This window comes from Orycteropus afer, unplaced genomic scaffold, assembly GCF_000298275.1.
Source record: "Orycteropus afer afer isolate SDZICR_OR568_19922 unplaced genomic scaffold, OryAfe1.0 scaffold00017, whole genome shotgun sequence".
In the NCBI taxonomy this organism is placed as follows: Eukaryota; Metazoa; Chordata; class Mammalia; order Tubulidentata; family Orycteropodidae; genus Orycteropus; species Orycteropus afer.
Window position 1 is genome coordinate 2,860,035 of NW_006921604.1, and position 19,985 is coordinate 2,880,019.

The 19,985-nt window shown below is 38.6% G+C and overlaps 1 protein-coding gene across 1 annotated transcript in view; it reads left to right on the forward strand.

The window, feature by feature from the left end:
* Positions 1-19,985, forward strand: part of ANAPC1 (anaphase promoting complex subunit 1) — a 190,815-nt gene that overhangs the window by 141,888 nt on the left and 28,942 nt on the right. Inside the window, exons 38-43 of the mRNA XM_007959412.2 lie at positions 6,885-6,971; positions 10,314-10,431; positions 11,752-11,829; positions 12,192-12,259; positions 16,183-16,321; positions 17,399-17,485. Coding sequence (XP_007957603.1) covers positions 6,885-6,971; positions 10,314-10,431; positions 11,752-11,829; positions 12,192-12,259; positions 16,183-16,321; positions 17,399-17,485 — 577 coding nt within the window. The remainder of the gene's footprint in view (positions 1-6,884; positions 6,972-10,313; positions 10,432-11,751; positions 11,830-12,191; positions 12,260-16,182; positions 16,322-17,398; positions 17,486-19,985) is intronic.

Consider the following 19,985-nt stretch of genomic DNA (forward strand, 5'->3'; position numbering starts at 1 on the left):
TAACAGATCTGTCCTGGAGGAAGTGCACCCGAAATGCTCCTTGGAAGCAAGAATGGCCAGACTTCATCTCACCTATTTTGGTCATGTCATCAGAAGGGACCATTCTTTGGAGAAGGATGTCATGATTGGTAGGGTGGAGGGTCGACGAAAGAGGGGGAGGCCTTTAACGAGATGGATTAACATGGTGGCTGTGATTAGGGGCTCAGGTATAGCAGGGATCATGGAGCTAGTGCGGGGTTGAGCAGTGTTTTATTCTGCTGTGCATGGGGTTGCTATGAGTTGGAAATGACTCGACAGCACCTAACAACGACAATATATATATAAACTTTCACAGATAATACATTAATGCTCCAAAGTGATTGTACTGTTTTACACACCCACCAGCAATGTATGAAGTTCTAGTTAATTCACTTCCTTGTCAACACTTTTTATTGTTAGTGTTTAATATTAGTCATTCCATTGAGTACATAGCAGTATCTCATTGTGGTTGTAATTTCCACTTCCCTGAATAATGATGTTGAACACCTTTCTATATTTTTATTGAGCAACTGGAAACCCCATTTTCTGATATCTAAGTTTCTTGCTACCCACTTTTCATGTTGGTTTATTTTTGTATGATTTGTAGGGATTGTTTGAATTATAACCCAAGTCCTTTGTCAGTTATGTATGTTGCAGCTATCTTCTCCCACACTGTTGCTTACCTTTTCTCCCACTGTCGTTGCTTTACTAGTAACAGAGTAGTTTTTTCTTTTTCTTTTTCTTCTTTTTTTTTAACATGTCTCAAGCATTTCTAAAGTGGGAAGAGTTTATTTTTTTAAAAAATATCAATACAAAAATTAAATCATCACAGAGCACAAAATAATCCAATTAAAGATGTAGTGGACCAAACTTCAGCTTCGTTTCCCATAAAATGTAACCATAGTTACTGCTTACAAATCACCGAATAGTTGATAATTTCATTATGTCGCTCACTGGTATCACTCCTGTCTAGAGAATTCAATGAGATACTAGCTTAAGTTTCAGAAAAACCAAAATAAACTCTAAACAAAAAAATCTCTGTTAGCGCATCAAAGCAAGATACTTCATAAATATAAGATATATTATTAAGTAATAAAATAGAAAATCCCATTTGATTATGCGGAACGATAGGAACAATGCTCATAGTATCACAGGCCCATGTTCCAGAATTCCACAGGACTACATACAGGTCATCCTCTATGAAGATAGTCTTCTGGTCAGAATAGTTTTTTTGTTTTTTTCCCAAAAGGTTATGTGTACAGGCAGTCCCCAGGTTACTAACATTCAACATATAGACTACTTCTACTTATCTTTTAATGTTTTGTAACTTTACTATCACTTTGAAACAATCTAATCAACCCATACTCGAAACAAATTCTTCATCACAGTCACCTTCACTTACTGCACTTTTAAATCATTGAAAAGACTTCAAACCTTTCCTAAACTACTCAGAACCAACAAAACCCACTGCCATGGAGTGGCTTCCAACTCATAGCAACCCTTTATGATAGATAGAGTAGAACTGCCCTATAAGGTTTCCAAGGCTATATATTTTTATAGCAGCAGGCTGGCATAACTTTTTCCTACTTCTTGCACTAAACTAAGGCTATAGAAGAACAGTATGCATCTGTACCGACTTATCTACAAATTTTTAAAGACACAGTTAGGAACAGACCTTGTTTGTAACCCATTTACTGTCTGTAGTTTGTAACAACATTTAGTTTTCCCATAGCATAGCTACACCATTACATTTAACCCCCCAATTTTTTTCCCCAATTTTTTTTTTTTGTGATTTGGGTGGAAGTTTTAGAGCAAATTCATTTTCCATATAGCAGTTCATACACATTTTGTTTCATGACATTGACTGCATTTCCCCACAGTGTGTAACAGTTGTCTTCCTATTTCTTCCCTGTAGTTACCACTTCCCTGTGTCCTTCCCTCCCATGCACTCCTGCCTCCCGAGCTGTGTCCCTGTGCAAACACTGCCCTTTTGTTCTCCCACGTTTGATTGCTCCAAGGAGTGTATCTACTGATGTAAATGTTTACCCCACATGCCAGTTGCTTGGCTGGAAGCCACAGGAGTGAGTTCAATTCCAGACTTGAAGAGTAACTAGTCTCAGGGGTCTCACCAGGCTCTGTCAGACCAGTCAACCTGGTCTTTTTTTTAAAATGATTTTGGGTTTTGTTCCACATTGTTCTCCCACTGTATCCAGGATCTCCTGCACTAAGCCCTCTTCGACTGGTTGACAGTGGTAGTCAGGCACAATCTAACTCTGGACTCATGGTCATGTAGGCTGAGGATCACATGGTCTACCAGTCCCTTGCACTAATTGCTTCCATACATCTTTGGTTTTCTTCATTTTCTTTGCTCCAGACAAGTAGAGACTCATCATTGCATATAGGCAGCCTATTGCAAGCTTTCAAGACCCCAGTCGCTACTCACCAAAGTAGGATGTAGAACAATGTTTTTATGTAGTATGTTATGCCATTTGAACCTGATGTCCCCTTTGACCATGGTCCTAAGCCCACAGGTCCTACTACTTGTTCATCAGGGTAGCTGTCTGTGGCTAAGAAGCCACCACAACCTTTCTGCTTGTCAGCTCTACTATACCTCCAGACATTCTCACAGCATATCCAAATATGCATTTAGAAGCATCGTCTGCCAATCCTATACATGGTCATGGGCACACTCCCCCCTGCCTAGACATACCTGATCAAGACACTCTGATCATTCTGCCTGTCCACCCATCTGTCCACCTATAGATGAATGCTTGCTGTCACTGAAAGCATAATACTGTATGTTTGTTTTCTGTACATCCCATGTACCTTTCTGTGTCTTCCACTTCCTCAGTGCTACTATGTTGATCACTCATTTTTGGTACATTGCCCTTCCTTTAACCTAAATCTATACTTGTCTCTAGCACTGTTGTCTCCCTGCCCTTGCTATCCCTGGTAACCAAAAAGAAAGTTTCTTTCCATATATAAACCTTTCCTTGACTTTTTACGATAGTGAACTAGTACATTATGTGTCCTTCTATAATTGACTGATTTCACTGAGCATAGTGTCCTCTCAAGTTCATCCATGTTATGAGGTGTTTCCAAATACAACATTATTCTTTAGTGTTGCATAGTAGTCCACTGTGTGTATATACCATAGTTTGGTTGTCCATTCTTCTGTTGATGGGCACTTAGGTTGTTTCCACCTCTTTGCTGTTATGAATAGTGCTGTGATAAGCATGAGTGTGCACATATCTGTTCTTGTCCTGGCTCTCACTTCTTTAGGATATGTACCTGGTAATGTGATTGGTCAATCAAATGGTATTTCTAATTCCAACTTTTTAAGAAATCGTCACACTGCTTTCCACTGTGGTTGTAACATTTTACAGTCCCACCAACAGTGTATCGGAGTCCCAATCTCTCCACATCCTTGATGGTATTTGTTGTTTTCTGTTTTGTTGAACTTTTCTCTTAGTGCTAGGGTGAGATGGTGTCTCATTGTTGTTTTGATTTACATGTGTTTAAGGCTAATGAGAGTCTAATGGTTAATGACCACCACTTGTGTGTGGTCTGTGGTGGCTTGTGTGTTGCTGTGAGGCTGGAGGTTATGCCATCAGGATTTCAAATACCAGCAGGGTCAGTCATCGTGGGGAGGTTTCAGTGAAGCTTCCAGACTAAGACAGACTCAGAAGAAGGAAGGAACCATCCGCTTCTCAAGGAATTATCTAGTGAAAACCTAATGAACAACAGTGAAACACTGTCTGATATATTACTGGAAAACTTTATGAGTAGCCTTGAAACACTGTCTGGTATAGTGCTGGAAGATGAGCCCCGCAGGCCAGAAGGCACTCAGAATTTCATTGGGGAAGAGGTGCCTCCTCAGAGTAGAGCCAACCTTAATGATGTGGATGGAGGAAAGCTTTCGGGACCTCTGTTTTCTGACATGGTGCAACTAAAAATGAGAGGAAAGAGCCGCATACATCCATTAATAATCAGAACATGGAATATACGAAGTATGAATCTAGGAAAAAATAATCCACGATATCTGGGGTGGAAGGAATGAGAGAAAGCAGCAAGAGTAAAAGAATAGTAAGAAAAAATGTGGAAACTGAAAGGAAAAACAAGGGATGGGGAGAACCAAAAGAAAGAAAGAAGAAGGGAAATAGAGACGGGAAGAGAAAAGAAGGAAGAGATTAAAAAAAAAAACAAAAAAAAAGAGAAAAGAAGGAAGAGATTAAAAAAAAAAACAAAAAAAAAACCCCAAGAACTGGGGAGAGGAATGAGAGGGGGGAAAAAAGGAAGAAAGGAGTCAGATAAAAAGAATAATTTACAAACAAAATCAAAACTGTGAGAGGTGGAGCATGGCACCTAGTCTCTGTCAAGGCACAGACCAGGATAGAATTCCTCCTTGTCAGGAAGGTGGCTGGTGGTTGAGAATGGGCATACCTCTGTTTCCCAAGAGGGTGTGTACTGTAGGAGTAACATAGAGAATATTGTACCTTTCTAGCGATTAGTCTGCAGTGCAGTTGCCCCTGTTGACATTGCGGTGGATCCTTCCTATTCTTAGGTTGCTGTCCAGGTCACAACCCCACTTGGATATATTCAAAGTGGCTGAGTCCTCAGGACAGCCATTGATAGTCCACAAGTCTGTTGTCTCCTTCTCTTTTCCTTTCTGGTTGTCGGGCACCAGTGCGGCCCTTGCCTGTGCAATCCTTAGTGAGCAGAGCAGATTCTTAGGTTGCTACTGGGAAATACTAGAAATGGTTTTGCCCTTAGCACAGCTGGCAGTCCGCTGTTTGGTTTGTCTCCTTGCTCGCTATTTCATTCAGGTTCTTCTACTAGTTTATATTTAATCCACTTCTTTATCCTTCACTTCAAAGCTCAGGGTTTCAGGATCATCTTCTGTGTTGGTTTAAACTGGTTTCTCATTGCTTTGCTGCAGAGGGTCCATGTAGCTTGTCTACCTATTCTGCCATCTTGCCATAACTCCATTCCATTTTTTTTTTTACAATTTACAATTTTCCTAGATTCATACTCTCTACATTCCACATGCCAGTTATTAATGCGGGTATTTCTTCTAATTTTGAGTTGTACTACATAAGCCAATAAAGTCCCTCTTGGGGAACAGAGGTATGTCCATTCCTTGCCACCAGCCACCGTCCTGACCAACAAGAATTCCATTCTGGTCTGTGGCTTGACAGAGACTGGGTGCCATGCCCTGCCTCTCACAGTTTTGATTTTGTTTGTTTTTAAATTAATCTGACTCCTTTCTTCCTTTTTTTTCCTCTCTCATTCCCATTTTTTTTTTTTTTTCTTCTCCTTCCTTCTTTCACTCAGTCTACATCATTAAGGTTGACTCTGTTTTGAGAAGGCAGCCATTCGCTAGTTGTATTTTGAGTGCCTTCCAACCTGAGCTGTTCATTTCTGGCACTGTATCAGACAATATTTCCTGCTATTCATAAGGTTTTTAGTGGCTAATGTTTCAGAAGTGGACCTGGCCACATCTTTCTAGTCTGTCTTAGTCTCGAAGCTCTGCTGAAACTTTCCACTATTGGTGACCTTGTTGGTATTTCAAATTCCATTGGAATAGCTTCCAGTATCACAGCAAAATGCAAGCCACCACAGGACAGCACACTGTACAGATGAGTACAGGGTGACAATAAAATGCATAATGCAAAGCTTTGTTTCACTTATGTTGCTTTTTGCTGTCCTGAAATCTTGGAAAAATAAAATTGAATAGTTCTAAAGCTAAAAATACGTTCACACACATTATATCAAACTCTACTCCCATTGTATTGTAAGAAATGAGTCTTAAATGTACAATTTTGTTCAAAGTGCAGAAAATTATCTATATTATGATAGAATATTAAATGAAATATCTTTCTAGACTTTTTCTGTGCTTATGCAAACTTATGTATATTTCCATGTTTAAACTTTTAAATCTTCCCCTAATTCATTAAATGTATATGTAATATGATAAATGCTAAGTTCCTTCTTGACTCAAATTATTAATAAAAGAGAAAGAGGTTTGGGGATACACATAAACATATCTATCCCCAGATTTTTTTCTTTTTCCCTAAGAACTTGGCATACTTACACACACATACAGAGATACACACACAGAGACACATACATATATATAACACAACTGGTTTTATATGATAGTCTGTGCTGTCTTTATTTTAAAATATTTGTAAGAAGAACTCTAATACATTAGAGTAATTTGCCTGTTTCCTGTGTTGAATTTGAGGAACAGCAAAATAAAATTTCAAAAGATCATTTACTGTGGCCATTTATGAAAAATGTTTATCACATTGTTAAAAATACTATTTTTATTTTGAATAGTTTTTCTTACATTTTGTAAATTCTTATAACTTTTTCCTTTTTCCATTTAGTTCATACTTCTAAACGAATGTTCATGCTTTACAGAAGTGAAAAAAATGTTTAAGAAAGGCAATAAAAAACACTGTTTTTTTAAAAGTCAGGTTCATAATTCTATAATAGACATGTATAAAACTGGAGAAGAAGGTGGCATCCTTTATATGTGACTCTTTCAACATTTATAATCCCTAGGATTGCATTCATTGCCCCCACTACTATGTTACTGTGGATGAAAACCTTGCTTATTAATTCAAAGTGTTAAAATTTAACGTATGTGCAGTGTTCTACTGCATTAAATACTAAATGGTCTTGAAGTAGCTTAAAGACTAACAGAAAAGTGCAGTGTTTACAGCATTGACACCTGTATTTATTGAGGCATCTCATCAGTATGCCTTGCCACCATATCTTATTTCTTTATTCTCAAGAATGCTTTGAAAGTGTGTACAACATCATGAATAACGTCCATCCCTATTGACTTTGTCTCCTAGGTATTCTTTGAGCACATCAAACTCTTCTATCGCTGCTCTTCTCTGTGCCCTTTACCCACATTTCCCAGCTCATAGCACTGACAACCGGTGAGTCTAGTGATAACTTCATATTTCTTAACTTCTCTAAGGACATAATTTGGTTTGTTTTCATGTTAGAAAAGCTGGTTAATAAAGCTGAAATAACTTACCTCATAAGTAGTGAAAAGAATAAATAAAGGTAGTGGCTATGTTGTCTGTCTCTGAAGAAGGCATAACCACCCAGAATCAGTTGTTTTATTTTATGTTAATACCAAATCTAAGACTGATTTCCAAATTAACATCGCTCTGTTCTTAAGCTTGTTTGTCTTCCTGGCTATATCTTTTTAAAATTTTCTCTCACAAAGTTTTAGATCCAAAGAGGACTTTGGACATCTGATGACTGACAATTCTGCCACAATTCTCAAATCTGTATAACTTCTCTAAACCTCGAAGTAGGCCAGAAAAATGTCTTTAGGGAGAAAAATTATTCAGTAAAGGATAGTAGCCAAGGGAAGGTAAAGATGATACTTTTTGTGCTGTAATTTTTGGTTCTCAGAAGAATTCTCTGATTTAGTGGGACTGTGCATACAATTTTTAAAAAATTTTCTCTTTTACATGAACATTGAGAACTACTGTATAACTGGTATAGAAGGGACAAGAAAAACAAAATACAGCAGAAGAGCAGAGAGTGCAGCAGTGGCAGTGAGCAGTAACCTCTCTAACCGTGCAGAAACAGTCAGATGATGCAGAAGCTCTGCATGTGAGAATTCAAAGAACCACCAACACGGCAGCTTTTCGAGAACTTTCAGGCATAGAAAATCTCTGCTGCATATGGGAGAAGAGACAAAGCTAGGTCCTTATATTCCAGTGACAACTGAGATACTAGTGTTTGCAACTGAAGACACCCATACCAATCTGCCCAGGAAACTATCATTTTAAAGAACAGTATAATGTGTAGTCATTAATAGAGAAAAAATAGCTATTTTAAAAAGGTAGCCTGATTTAAAGTCCAAACTATGATGATAGGTGGAATTTAAGAATAATGTTGCTAAATTAATCTGACTCTAATATGTGGTCTTTGGCCTGTCAGTTTAGGAAAGACTGTTTAAAATTGATCAGATCACTTACTGGTTAGAGTTCAGTCATAGCCATACTCCTATATTGATGGTCATAGTGTCCATTGGTTTAACTATTGTAAACAAAGCAATTTGGTGATAAGCACCAAGAACCTTTCTGTAATTGATAAATAGCAGTTTTTTTCTGACCTTGATGATTTTATTTTTTAATAGATTATAGAAATAGAATTTTCGGTGGGAGAAAGAGGTTATTGTCTATAGCTATAATAAAAAAAGTCTCATTTTATCTCTTTTTTTTTTTCTTTTTTTATTGTGATTTGGGTGAAGATTTACAGAGCAAATTGACTTTCTATACAGCAGCTCACATATACTCTGTCTTGTGTCATTGACCACAGTTTACCACAATGCAACAGCTGCCCTCCCACTTCCTCCCCATAGTTTCTTTTATGAATTCTTAAAATAGGAAAACTTTTTTTTTCTAATACTTTTACTGTGATTTGGGTGGAAGTTCACAGAGCAAATTCACTTTCCATACAGCACTTCACATACACTTTGTCTCATGATGTTGACTGCAGTTACCCACAATTCAACGGCTGCCCCCACTTCTGCTAGTTACTTCTTTCCTGTGTCCTTCCTGCCCATGCACTCCTGCCTCCTATGCTGTCTCCCTGTGCAGATACAGCCCTTCTATTCTCCTGTGATTGATCTCTCCAAGGAGTTTATCTACCTAACGTAAATGTTCAGCTCATATGCCTGTCTTTTGTTTGGGTAGAAGCCATAGGAGTGGGTTCAGTTCCAGACCTGAAGGGCAGCTAGGGGCCATAGTCTCAGTGGTTCCATCAGGCTCTATCAGACCTGCAAACCTGGTCCCTTTTTTTCAATAATAATTTTGAGTTCTGTTCTACATTGTTCTCCTACTCTATTGAAGATCTCCTATATTGATCCCCCTCAGAGTGGTTGACAATGGTAGCTGGGTACCATCTAGTTCTTCTGGTCTCATAGTCATACAGGCTGAGGATTGTATGGTGTTCTGTTCCCTTGGACTAATTTTTTCCATGCATCTTTGGTTTTCTTCATTCTTCTTTGCTCTGGATGAGGAGAGACCTATTGTTGCATCTAGATGGCTGCTTGTAAGCTTTTGAGACCCAGTCGCTACTCACCAAAGTATGATGTAGAACAATGTTTTTGTGTATTATGTTATGCCAGTTGAGCTTGATGTCCCCTGAGGCCATGGTCCCAAGCCCACAGGTACAACTGTTTGCTCCCTTTGGGTAGCTGACTGTGGCTAAGAAGTGACTACAACCTTGTGTCCCTTGTCAGCTCTACTGTATACCTGGAATTATTACAGAACACACAAATATACTTGTAGAAACGTTGTCTGCCAACCCTATACATGGTTATGGACACACTTTCCCCTGCATAGAAGTATCTAATAGTTCAGCCTGTCCATCCATCTATCCACCCATATATCAGTGTTTGCCTAAAATAGAAAAACTTTTTGTGTTGAATTTTGAAATATAAATATTAAAATCATAGCATAACCACTGCTGTTACAAAAATAATTTTAATTAGAAAAATAACTGATGCTCATTTAAAATATTTTTTTTGAAATTTGAGACAAGTACACACACATGGAGAATATTGTTAACATCTTACCCATTAGTTTTTGGTGAACTCTCTTCTAAGGGTTTTTGTGTACACAACAGCTCACCAACTCTGGTGGCATAGTGCCTAAGGCATTTGACTACTACCCAGAAGGCTGGTGGTTTAAACCCACCAGTCACTCCTCAGAAGGAAGATTGGGCAGTCAGTGTCCATAGAGATAATGCCTCAGGGGGGCCACTATGAGTCAAAAATCGACTTGATGGCATTACTTTTTTTTTTTTTTTGGTATGCACATACAGAAGCGCTATCTGAGGAAAATCAACACCTTTTCTCTCCCACTCTTCCCTGTCAACTCTTTAAGAAAATTAAAAAAAAAGGAAAAGTGAAAAAAAAACAGAAGCAAACCCCTGAGCAGGTGGAAAAAAAATATCCAGTGTTGCGCAGAAGTGGGCATTTTGAGAGAGGGGCCTGGATGTATCAGTGATCAAATATTTCCATGTTAAGACAGTTTTCACTTTAAAACCTCTTAACTTTGAGAACTCAGATAAAGAATGCTTGGATCAAGGATCACTTGTATATAATGGCATCTTATCTTCCTTTTAGACTGATATTTATTGGAAGTTACTACACCAGATTTTGTCCTCTTTTAGCTTATAATCAATAGGTTATGGAGATTGTAGAGCTCATGCTGTCGTCCCCTGTTCTTACCTCTGCTGTATTCTGTGGACAGGTATCATCTCCAGGCTCTTCGGCACCTGTATGTCTTGGCTGCAGAACCAAGACTTCTAGTGCCTGTGGATGTGGATACAGACACTCCCTGCTATGCCCTCTTAGAAGTTACCTACAAGGTAATTCTTTCCTCCTATGATTTTCTTATAATTTCGTTACCATTCATTCATTTTTCCTTGAAGCAAGTAAAATATTTGAAAAGTGTTGTCCACTAAAAGGTGATAGTAGTGACTTAGACTCAAAAATTTAAGCTTGTGTATAATGGTGATAATGGTTTTTGTGCATTTCCTTTGTACATTTATCTGATCAGTGACTGTAAACCTACACTATCCACTAGGAGAAAGAAAAGGAAAATTCACATTGGTTTGGTACTTCATGGTTTATATCACACTTCTCATTTATGCCACGCCCCATAGCTTGTAAGTCAGCTTTCAAATTAATACCATGAAATAAGTACTGTAACTCCGTTTACAGAAGAGGGAGGTGAGACTTAGAACTCAAATGACTTGTTTGAAGTAAGTCACATTTCCAGTGAGTGCTAGAGTTAGGAATCAAACCATTCTTCAGATTCCAAAGTTCTTACATATCCTACTAGGCCATTCAGGCTTATTTGTAGTTTATGGATATATAATTTCTTAGGGCTTATTGGCTGCTCTTTTGTCCTTGTAGCTTGTAGTTTGAAATTTCTCTCTTAACTTTGCATAACTAATAGCGGTGTTCTAAAAAGCTAATTGAGTTAGAACTATTAGATTTGTCAGCAGAGAATATTAAAGTCCAAGATTATTTATTTAATGAGAGATCATTAATATGAGATACACAAATAGATTATAAGTCATGTATCCTTCCTTGATTCAGCAAATCATTAAGTACCTCCTGTGTATCAAATCTGTGCTGGGTTCCAGGAGCACGGAAATAAGATGACATTGTCCTATTCTGCAAGGAACTTCTATCCATTAGGGAGACAGGCTTAGATGCGATCAGAATAGAGTATGACAATTGAAGGTGTATGGGAAATGGAGGGGGAGCAGAGGAGATGCGCCTCCTTCAGCTTTAGGGACTGAGGAGGTCATTATGGAGGTCATTATCTAGATGGCTGCTTGTATCAATGTTTGGACTGAGACTTTCCAGATTAATGGGCATGTTCCCAGCAGAGGAGGTAGCATGTACAAAAACTCAGACACCTCAAAAGTGCAGTCCTTCAGTATTGTTGGCATGTGAGATGCCAAGCTTGAAGTGATGGGAGATGATGCAGGTCATGCAAAGGAATTTAGACTTTAGTCATTTAAGACTTGAGCATCAGATAGAATTTTATGCAATTTAGTAATTTGTCTGTCTGTCTGTATGCAGACTGGAGGAGAGAGGCGTGTGTAGAGTTATTTCTTCTTTGTAATTTCTCCTGACTACATTATGAACTGTTACTATTCTTTCTACTTTTAAAGGGCACTCAGTGGTATGAACAAACTAAAGAAGAATTGATGGCTCCCACTCTTCTTCCAGAACTCCACCTTTTAAAGCAGGTGAGGTGGATGTGACTTTGGGAGATCTGTTGAGGGGAAGAATTCAGACAGAATAACATAGCATTAAAGATAGCTAACTTAAAAGCATATGGTTTTTCTGTGTTTCATGGAAAATAGGAAGGCAGAAGGAGGAATACTCATGAAGAATAGAGACAGCCTTTAGTTGGAGGTCTTTATGAATAGCTTAGATGAGCCTTGGACATGAGTCATACACATTTTTGTCTGGAAATAAAGCTTCTTAACTTCTTGATATCTCTTTCTAGCCCAGCTATTCTTATTTACTTCAAGAAGCATGAGTTTCATTTTGTCAAACTAGCACATTTTCAGCTTTGTCTTGATTATGTTTACATTTATCTTGACAGATAAAAGTTAAAGGCCCAAGGTACTGGGAACTGCTCATAGATTTAAGCAAGGGAACACAACACTTGAAGTGAGTATATTAATTTTCTCAGATTTACCTTTTAGGAAATAAAATAGATCTGTTGAAAGTATGGAAGGTATAAATTATATATCATTATCTAGAATGGTCCTTGTCCCCTTTGATATCAGCCAATAGGCTATGTATTGACCAAAGCAGTCTATATCTTTGAAGTAGAGTTTGCGTTAGAAAATAAAATTAATTGAACCACTGTGGAAAGCGATATGACACTTCCTTAAAAAGTTGAAAATAGTAAAACCATTTGATCCAACAGTCTTACCACTAGGTCTATATCCTAGAGAAAGAAGAGCCAGCACATGAGTGGATACATGCACAGTCACGTTCATCGCATCATTCAGTTGTTCATGATCCATACTGTGGTATTTTCAGTCACCTCATATGCATGTGAAAGCTGGACAGTGAACAAGGAAGATTGCAGAAGAATTGATGCATTTCAAATGTGGTGTTGGTGAAGAATATTGAATATACCATGGAGTGCCAGAAGAATGAACAAATCTGTCTTGGAGGAAGTGCATCTCGATGCTCCTTAGGAGCAATAAAGCCAGACTTCATCTCTCGTACTTTTATGATGTTGGAAGGGACCAGTCCCTGGAAAAGGATATCATGTTTAGTAAAGTAATGGGTAGTGAAAAAGAGGAAGACCCTGAATGACATGGATCTCAACGAGATGGATTGATACAGTAGCTGCAATGATGGGCTCAAACATGACAGTGCTTGTGAGGATGGCACAGGACTGGGCAGTGTTTTGTTTTGTTTTACACAGGGCCTCTCTGAGTTTGAACCAACTCAGTAGCACCTAAAAACAACATATTCATTGCAGCATTATTCACAATAGCAAAGAGATGGAAACAGCCTAAATGTTTATCAACAGATGAATGAATAAATAAACTATGGTACATACATACAGTGGAATACTATGCAGTGTTAAAGAATAATGGGGAATCTTCGAAACACCTCAGCGTGGATGAACCTAGAGGACATTATGCTGAGTGAAATCAGTCAGTCACGAAAGGACAAATATTGTATGAGGCCATGTGGTAGTTAAGATTATGTGTCAACTTGGCTGGGCCTGGTTTTCAGTGGCTGGGTAGCTGGTGGTACGCCACATGATAAGACTGGCAGTCAACTCCATGATGAAATCTTACGTGAGCAGCTGAGTCGCTGCTTTAGGAATGTGGTCTGCTTCCAATATATAAGGAGAAGCTTTGGGAGTGGTTTGCAGCTTTTTAGGACGCTTGGACCCTGCATATAGCTGGATCTTCATTTAGCAGCCTGCCATGTTTCCTGCTGATCTTGGGACTGTCTCTGGACTTGAACTAGTGGCTTGCCATGTTGTTTGGTAATATTGGGACTGTGCCATTTTATTTGTTGACCTTGGGCTTGTTAGCTTTAGCAGCTAGCAGCTGCCTGAATGAAGAGACACCTGTAGCTCCAGTGGGCTGGGAGCAAGAGGCAAAGCTGAAGCCGAAGGTTGAGGGGATTGCACTCAGCCCCTAGAGCTTGGCATTTTGAAGTTGGGCTTCTAGCCTCCAAAACTGTAAGAGAATAACTTACTATTTTTTAAAGCTTCCCATTTGTGGTATTTTCTGTTAGAGCAGCACAAAGTAACCAAAACAAGCCACTATTACACAAAATTAAGAAGTTTATACACAGAAGAAACCTTCTTTGATATTTACCAGGGGTGGGAGGAAAAGAGAGAAAAAAAAAATCAGTAAAGAGTTGTTGTTAGGTGCCACCGAGTCTGCACCCACTCATAGCGACCCTGTGTACAACAGAATGCAACACTGCCTGGTCCAACTAAATAAACCAAAAATCAAACACACTGCCATCGAGTTGTATGCGACTCAGAGCAACCCCTCCTTGGGTTTCTGAGGTGGTATCACTATGGAAGTAGATTGCCCAACTTTCCTCCTGAGGTCCGACTAAATGGTAGAAGAATATTAATTTGGGTGAAGGGAAAGGCAACGTAAAATAATGAGGAGAACAGCACAATATCACTAAAACAAAGAAAGACCCTGAGAGGTGTTCAGAAGTTACCATAAAGGTAAATGCTATTACATACACAATTCTATATCAGTAATAATGAACAATAATCTGTGAGTGGATACAAATAGGCAGACATGTAAGCTGAACGAGTATGAGGACTACACCCACAAGCATATATTGATTTGGCAGAGGATATTCCTGCATAGGTATTTGTATGTGTTGTAAATATATTCATGTATATAGTATAGGGAACAGGGACAAAGTTATGAAAACTTCTTAGCCATAACCAAACACCTCACGGGTATGAAATCACTGGTCTTGAGAGCCTAGGAAGGTGCTCTGATGGCATAGTGGGTAAGGCATTTGGCTGCTAACCAAAAGGTTGGTGGTTCCAACCTGTCAGCTCCTCCACAGAAGGAAGATGAAGCAGTCTACTTCTGTAAAGATTTACAGTCTTGGAAACCCAGTGGGGGTTGCTGTGAGTTGGAAGCACCTCGATGGCAGTGGGTTTTTTTTTTTTTCCTTGGGGGAGCTTAGGCCCACAGTCTTGGGGGATTGCTAAGTCAGGTGACATAGTCCGCAAAGAAAATGTTCTACATCTTACTTTGGTGAGTAGGGACTAGGATCTTAAAAGCTAGTGAAGGGCCATCTAAGATGCAACTATTAGTCTGTCTCCATCCAGAGGAAAGAAGAGTGAAGAAAATCAAAGACTCAAGGAAACAATTAGTCCAAGGGACTAACAGATCATATGAACTACAGCTTCCGCTACTCTAAGACCAGAACTAGATGGTGCCTGGCTTCCACTACCAACTGCTCTTATTAGGACCACAGATAGTCTTGGACACGATGGGAGAAAAATGTAGAACACAATTCAGAATCATAAAAAAGACCAGGCTTATTGAATTGATAGAGACTGTTGGAACCCCTGAGACTGTGGCCCTTAGACACCCTTCCAACCTAGAGCTTGACTGCTAACCACAAGGCTGGCAGTTCAAACCCACCAGCCACTCCCTGCAAGGAAGGTTGAGCAATCTACTTCCGTAGTGATACTGCCTTAGAAACCCAAGGAGGGGTCGTTATGAGTCGGGGCAGACTCGATGGCAGTTTGCAGTATTGCATCTCTTTACCAATCTCTTGTTAGAATGTGCTCATAAATTTAAGATGATAATAGATAGCTTTTGGGTGAAAATAGTCATATGTACAGAATGCTGATAATTTCATACCTTACATAGTGTATAAATTAGGTCTTTAAATTTAGAAAAAGTTTAACAAACCTGTAAATATTTTTATACTTTTGCCCCAATTTACAGGAGCTCTGGTGATGCTGTGGTTAAAGCATTGGGCTGCTAACCAGCTGCTCTGCAGGAGAAAGATGAGGCAGTCTGCTTCTGTAAAGATTTATAGCTTTGGAAACCCTGTGGGGCAGTTCTGCTCTGTCCTAAAGGGTCCCTATGAGTCAGAATTGATTCAGTGGCTGTGGGGTGGGTCCCAATTTACATTTGCCCCAAACTCTCTATGTAATAGCTGTTTTCTTTATTTTTCTGTCTTTAGATTTGCAGCTCTGTTTTCTTTCTGCTGCAAACCAATCAATATGTATTTAATATGTCTTAAGTTCCATGTATAGTGCTAGATGATACAGGGAATACAAATAAGTATAAGATCAAATACTGCCTTTGAAGCTCATACTTTAGCAGATAGTCAGATGCCTTCTTAGTTAACCAGTTCCATGAACCTAGACACTAAAGAATGGCAGGACTTTGTTTTATACTTTCTCTTAGGGATAGATTGAATTTTAGACTTTGTTTTTTTTGGTAGTGAGAAATGGTGAAGGCTTCATTGCTTGTGAACATGGCATTGGAAAATACTGTATTTTCAGTCAAGAACTGCAAACAATACCTCATTTTAAATTCATTCTTGTTTTCTTTCAGATCAATCCTTTCCAAGGATGGGGTTTTATACGTTAAGCTCAGGGCTGGTCAGCTCTCCTACAAGGAAGATCCAATGGGATGGCAAAGTTTGTTGGCTCAGACTGTTGCCAACAGGAACTCTGAAGCTCGGGCTTTTAAGGTAGTATTGATTGCTAAAAACAAGAAGATGAAGGTGAATAGTTCCAAATCCCTTAAGCCCATCAAAAGCACATGCTTCTGTGGTTTCATTTATGATATCACTCAGGGATCTGCTTTCTTCTCTAATCACTGCAGTTTGGGTCAGTTTGAAGTTTTATGATAACCATAATAAAGTATAGGTGCTTATACTCAGTATGATTAACATTTTAATAATTTTATTTACTAATCTTCAAATCAGTCATGGTTTATATAATTCATACCAAAACTAGGAAAATATTTTTTCAAGGTATCACTTATTAATAAGTTCAATTTTTGATCTACCGCTTATTGCTTAAACTTAGTAAGAATAAACTAAGGAGACAGCAGTTTATTTTGATTCCGCTCACATTTCATTTTAGGTCAGTAACTTATGGTTGAGGCTCTATAATAGTCCCAGTCTTTAAATACATCTGGTTGACATCAGGGAATTTTTATTTGTTGGTATTCGGTAGATGGTCTCTGAGATACCTTTGAAGAGTTTTTGGAACAAGATTCATTTAAATCAACACTGTTACTTCTTACATAAATTAAAACCAATACCAAGACTCCAAAGGAAAATAGTTGCATAGACATGAGTTTAGATGGGGAAATTTTAATAAAAATTAAAGACACCTTGATTTCCTGCTTTCTTGGAGTTCAGAAGTAAAATGTCAGCTTTAATGGGAAAGGGTAACACCTTCATATTATAATTTTATTCTTGAACTTTGAGTGATCGTCTGTTTTCCTTGACCTTTTTAGCAACGTTTCTACTTTGCTTTTTAATTAGCAATGAGGAAAAGCCTTTTTTGGGTCAGTTGTGTGAAAAAGAAGACTTACTGATGAATTAGTTGCTCATAGTAGCTTGTGCAAAAAAACTCTTTGTAATTTCTTAGTAGTTACAGGTTGATGATGCTGTAGCAAATTGGCACAACCTTGGTTTTATGATTACATGTCTGACAAAAGAGAGGCTTACAGCTGCACGGATTACAGTTTGAGCAATAAGGAACATAATTTTTCATAATATCACTTATATTTGTTATTTGTTTGCATCATTGTTTAGCCAGAAACTATTTCAGCATTCACTTCTGACCCAGCACTTCTGTCATTTGCTGAATATTTCTGCAAACCAACTGTGAACATGGGTCAGGTATGTAATACGTAGTTTACTGAGGCTCCAGAACTGAAACTTACTTCTATCTGTGGACAGCCAAAAATAAAAAAAGTCTATTTATATCTATCCTTGAGAATTGATGACACAGCTTGGTACCCTATTAATAAAAAGGATAATTTTTACCTGGCAAATATAGCTTCTCAATAGTCTAAAACTGATAAATCCATAATTTCCACTATGTTAGAAGAAACACCTTAAATATTTTGAGACTTTGGTTTTGATACTGATTCTTTCTTATGTCTGTTCTTAAGCTTATTTATGTTTTCAATGTTTCCTATCACCCTTCTCTTATTATTACATAATTTCTTCTTTATATTGTAACTCTTCTTTTGTTGGTCATAAAATTGCTCTCTTCAGAATTCAAAGAGTGGTTACCAGATCTTTGATTTAATCCACCACTATATACACAGGCAAAGATTGGATTTAGGAGTTAGGTGATCTGGGATCAGTGGACTTCAGTCTACAGTTGTTTGTGGCATGGGAAAAATTTCTTAACCTTTGTTAGATGTAGTTTCCTCATTTCTAAAAACCAAAAACCCACTGCTATCAAGTTAATTCTGAGTTATAGTGAACCTATAGACAGAGTAGAACTGCCTCAAAGGGTTTCCAAGGCTATAAATCTTTACAGAAGCAGACTTCCTCATTTTTCTCCCACAGAGTGGCTGGTGGGTTTGAACTGCCAGCCTTTTGGTTAGCAGCCCAGTGTTTAAACCACAGCACCACCAGAGCTCCACTCATTTCTAAAAGTGGGATTATAAATAGTGTTGTTGTTCTTGTTAGGAGCTGTCGAGTCAGCTCCAACTGGTAGCAGCCCTATGTGCAACAGAACAAAACACTGCCTGGTTCTGTGCCTCACAGTCCTTGCTATGCCGGGGTCCATTGTTGCATACAGTATGTCAGTCCATCTCATTGAGGGGCTTCCCTTTTATCACTGACCCTCCACTTTACCAAGCATAATATCCTTTTTCAAAGAATGGCCCCTTCTGACAGCATGATCAAAGTAGGTGAGACGAAGTCTAGCCATTGTCACTTTCAGGGAGCATTCTGGCTGCACTTTTTTTTTATGATTTGGGTGAAGATTTACAGAGCAAATTCACTTTCCATACAGCAGTTCACATACACTTTGTCTCATGACATTGACTACAATTTACCCCAGTGCAATAGCTCCCCTCCCACTTCCTCCTGTTGCTTCTTCCCTGTGTCCATCACTTCATGCATTTCTGCCTCTTGAGCTGTCTCCCTGTGGCTGCAATTCCTCCAGGACAGATCTGTTTGTTCTGGCAGTCCATAGTACTTTCAGTATTCTTCACCATCACCACAACTCAAAAGCATCGACTCTTCTTCAGTCTTCCTTATTCATTGTACAGCTTTCATAGGCATATGAAGTGATAGAAAATCCTATGGCTTGGGTTTGTTGTTGTTGTTGTTATGTGCCATCGAGTCGACCCTGACTCATAGCGACCCCTCCTTGGGTTTCTGAGGCAGTATCACTGCAGAAGTAGTTAGGCGCACCTTAGTCTTCAAGGAGACATCTTTGCTCTTCAGCACTTTCAAGAGGTCTTTTGAAACAGATTTACCCAGTGCAATACAGCATCTAATTTCTTGACTGCTGCTTCCATGGTTGTTGATTATGGAACCAAGTGATATGAAATCTTTGATAACTTCAATCTTTTCCCTGTTTATTGTGATGCTGCTTATTGGTCCAGTTGTGAAGATTTTTGTTTTCTTTATGTTGAGGTGTAAGCCATACTGCAGACTATAGTCTTTAATCTTCATCAGTAAAGTGCTTCAAGTTATCTTCACTTTCAGCAAGCAAAGTTGTGTTGTCTGTTGTTAATGAGTCTTCCTCCAATCCTGATGCTGTGTTCTGTTCTTCATATAGTCCACTTTCTCAAATTATCTGCTCAGCATACAGATTGAATAAGTATGGTGAAAGGATACAACCTGACACACTCCCTTCCTGATTTTAAACAATGCAATATCCCCTTGTTCTGTTCAAATGACAGCCTCCCAGTCTATGTACATGTTCCTCATGAGTGTAATTAAGTGTTCCAGAATGCCATTTCTTCTCACTGTTGCCCGTAATTTGTTTCGATCCACATAGTCGAATACTTTTGCATAGTCAGTAATACACAAGTAAACATCTTCCTGGTATTCTTTGCTTTCAGCCAAGATCCATCTGACATCAGCATTCTCTCAGCTTGAGCAAAGCTGAGTATTTTCTTCCCTTTTGGTTTTCTAACTCCAAGTCTTTGCACATTTTATTATAATTGACTTTGTTTTCTCGAGCTGCTCTGTGAAATCTTCTGTTCAGCTCTTTTATCTTGTCATTTCTTCCACTTGCTTTAGTAAGTATAAGTATAATTTAAATGTTCCGTACAAGAACAGGATTCAGAGTCTCTTGTGATATGTCAGCCCCAGGGTTACAGGTGAGGAGAGACAACTCAGGGACGCCCGAAGTAGCAAGTGGGAAGAG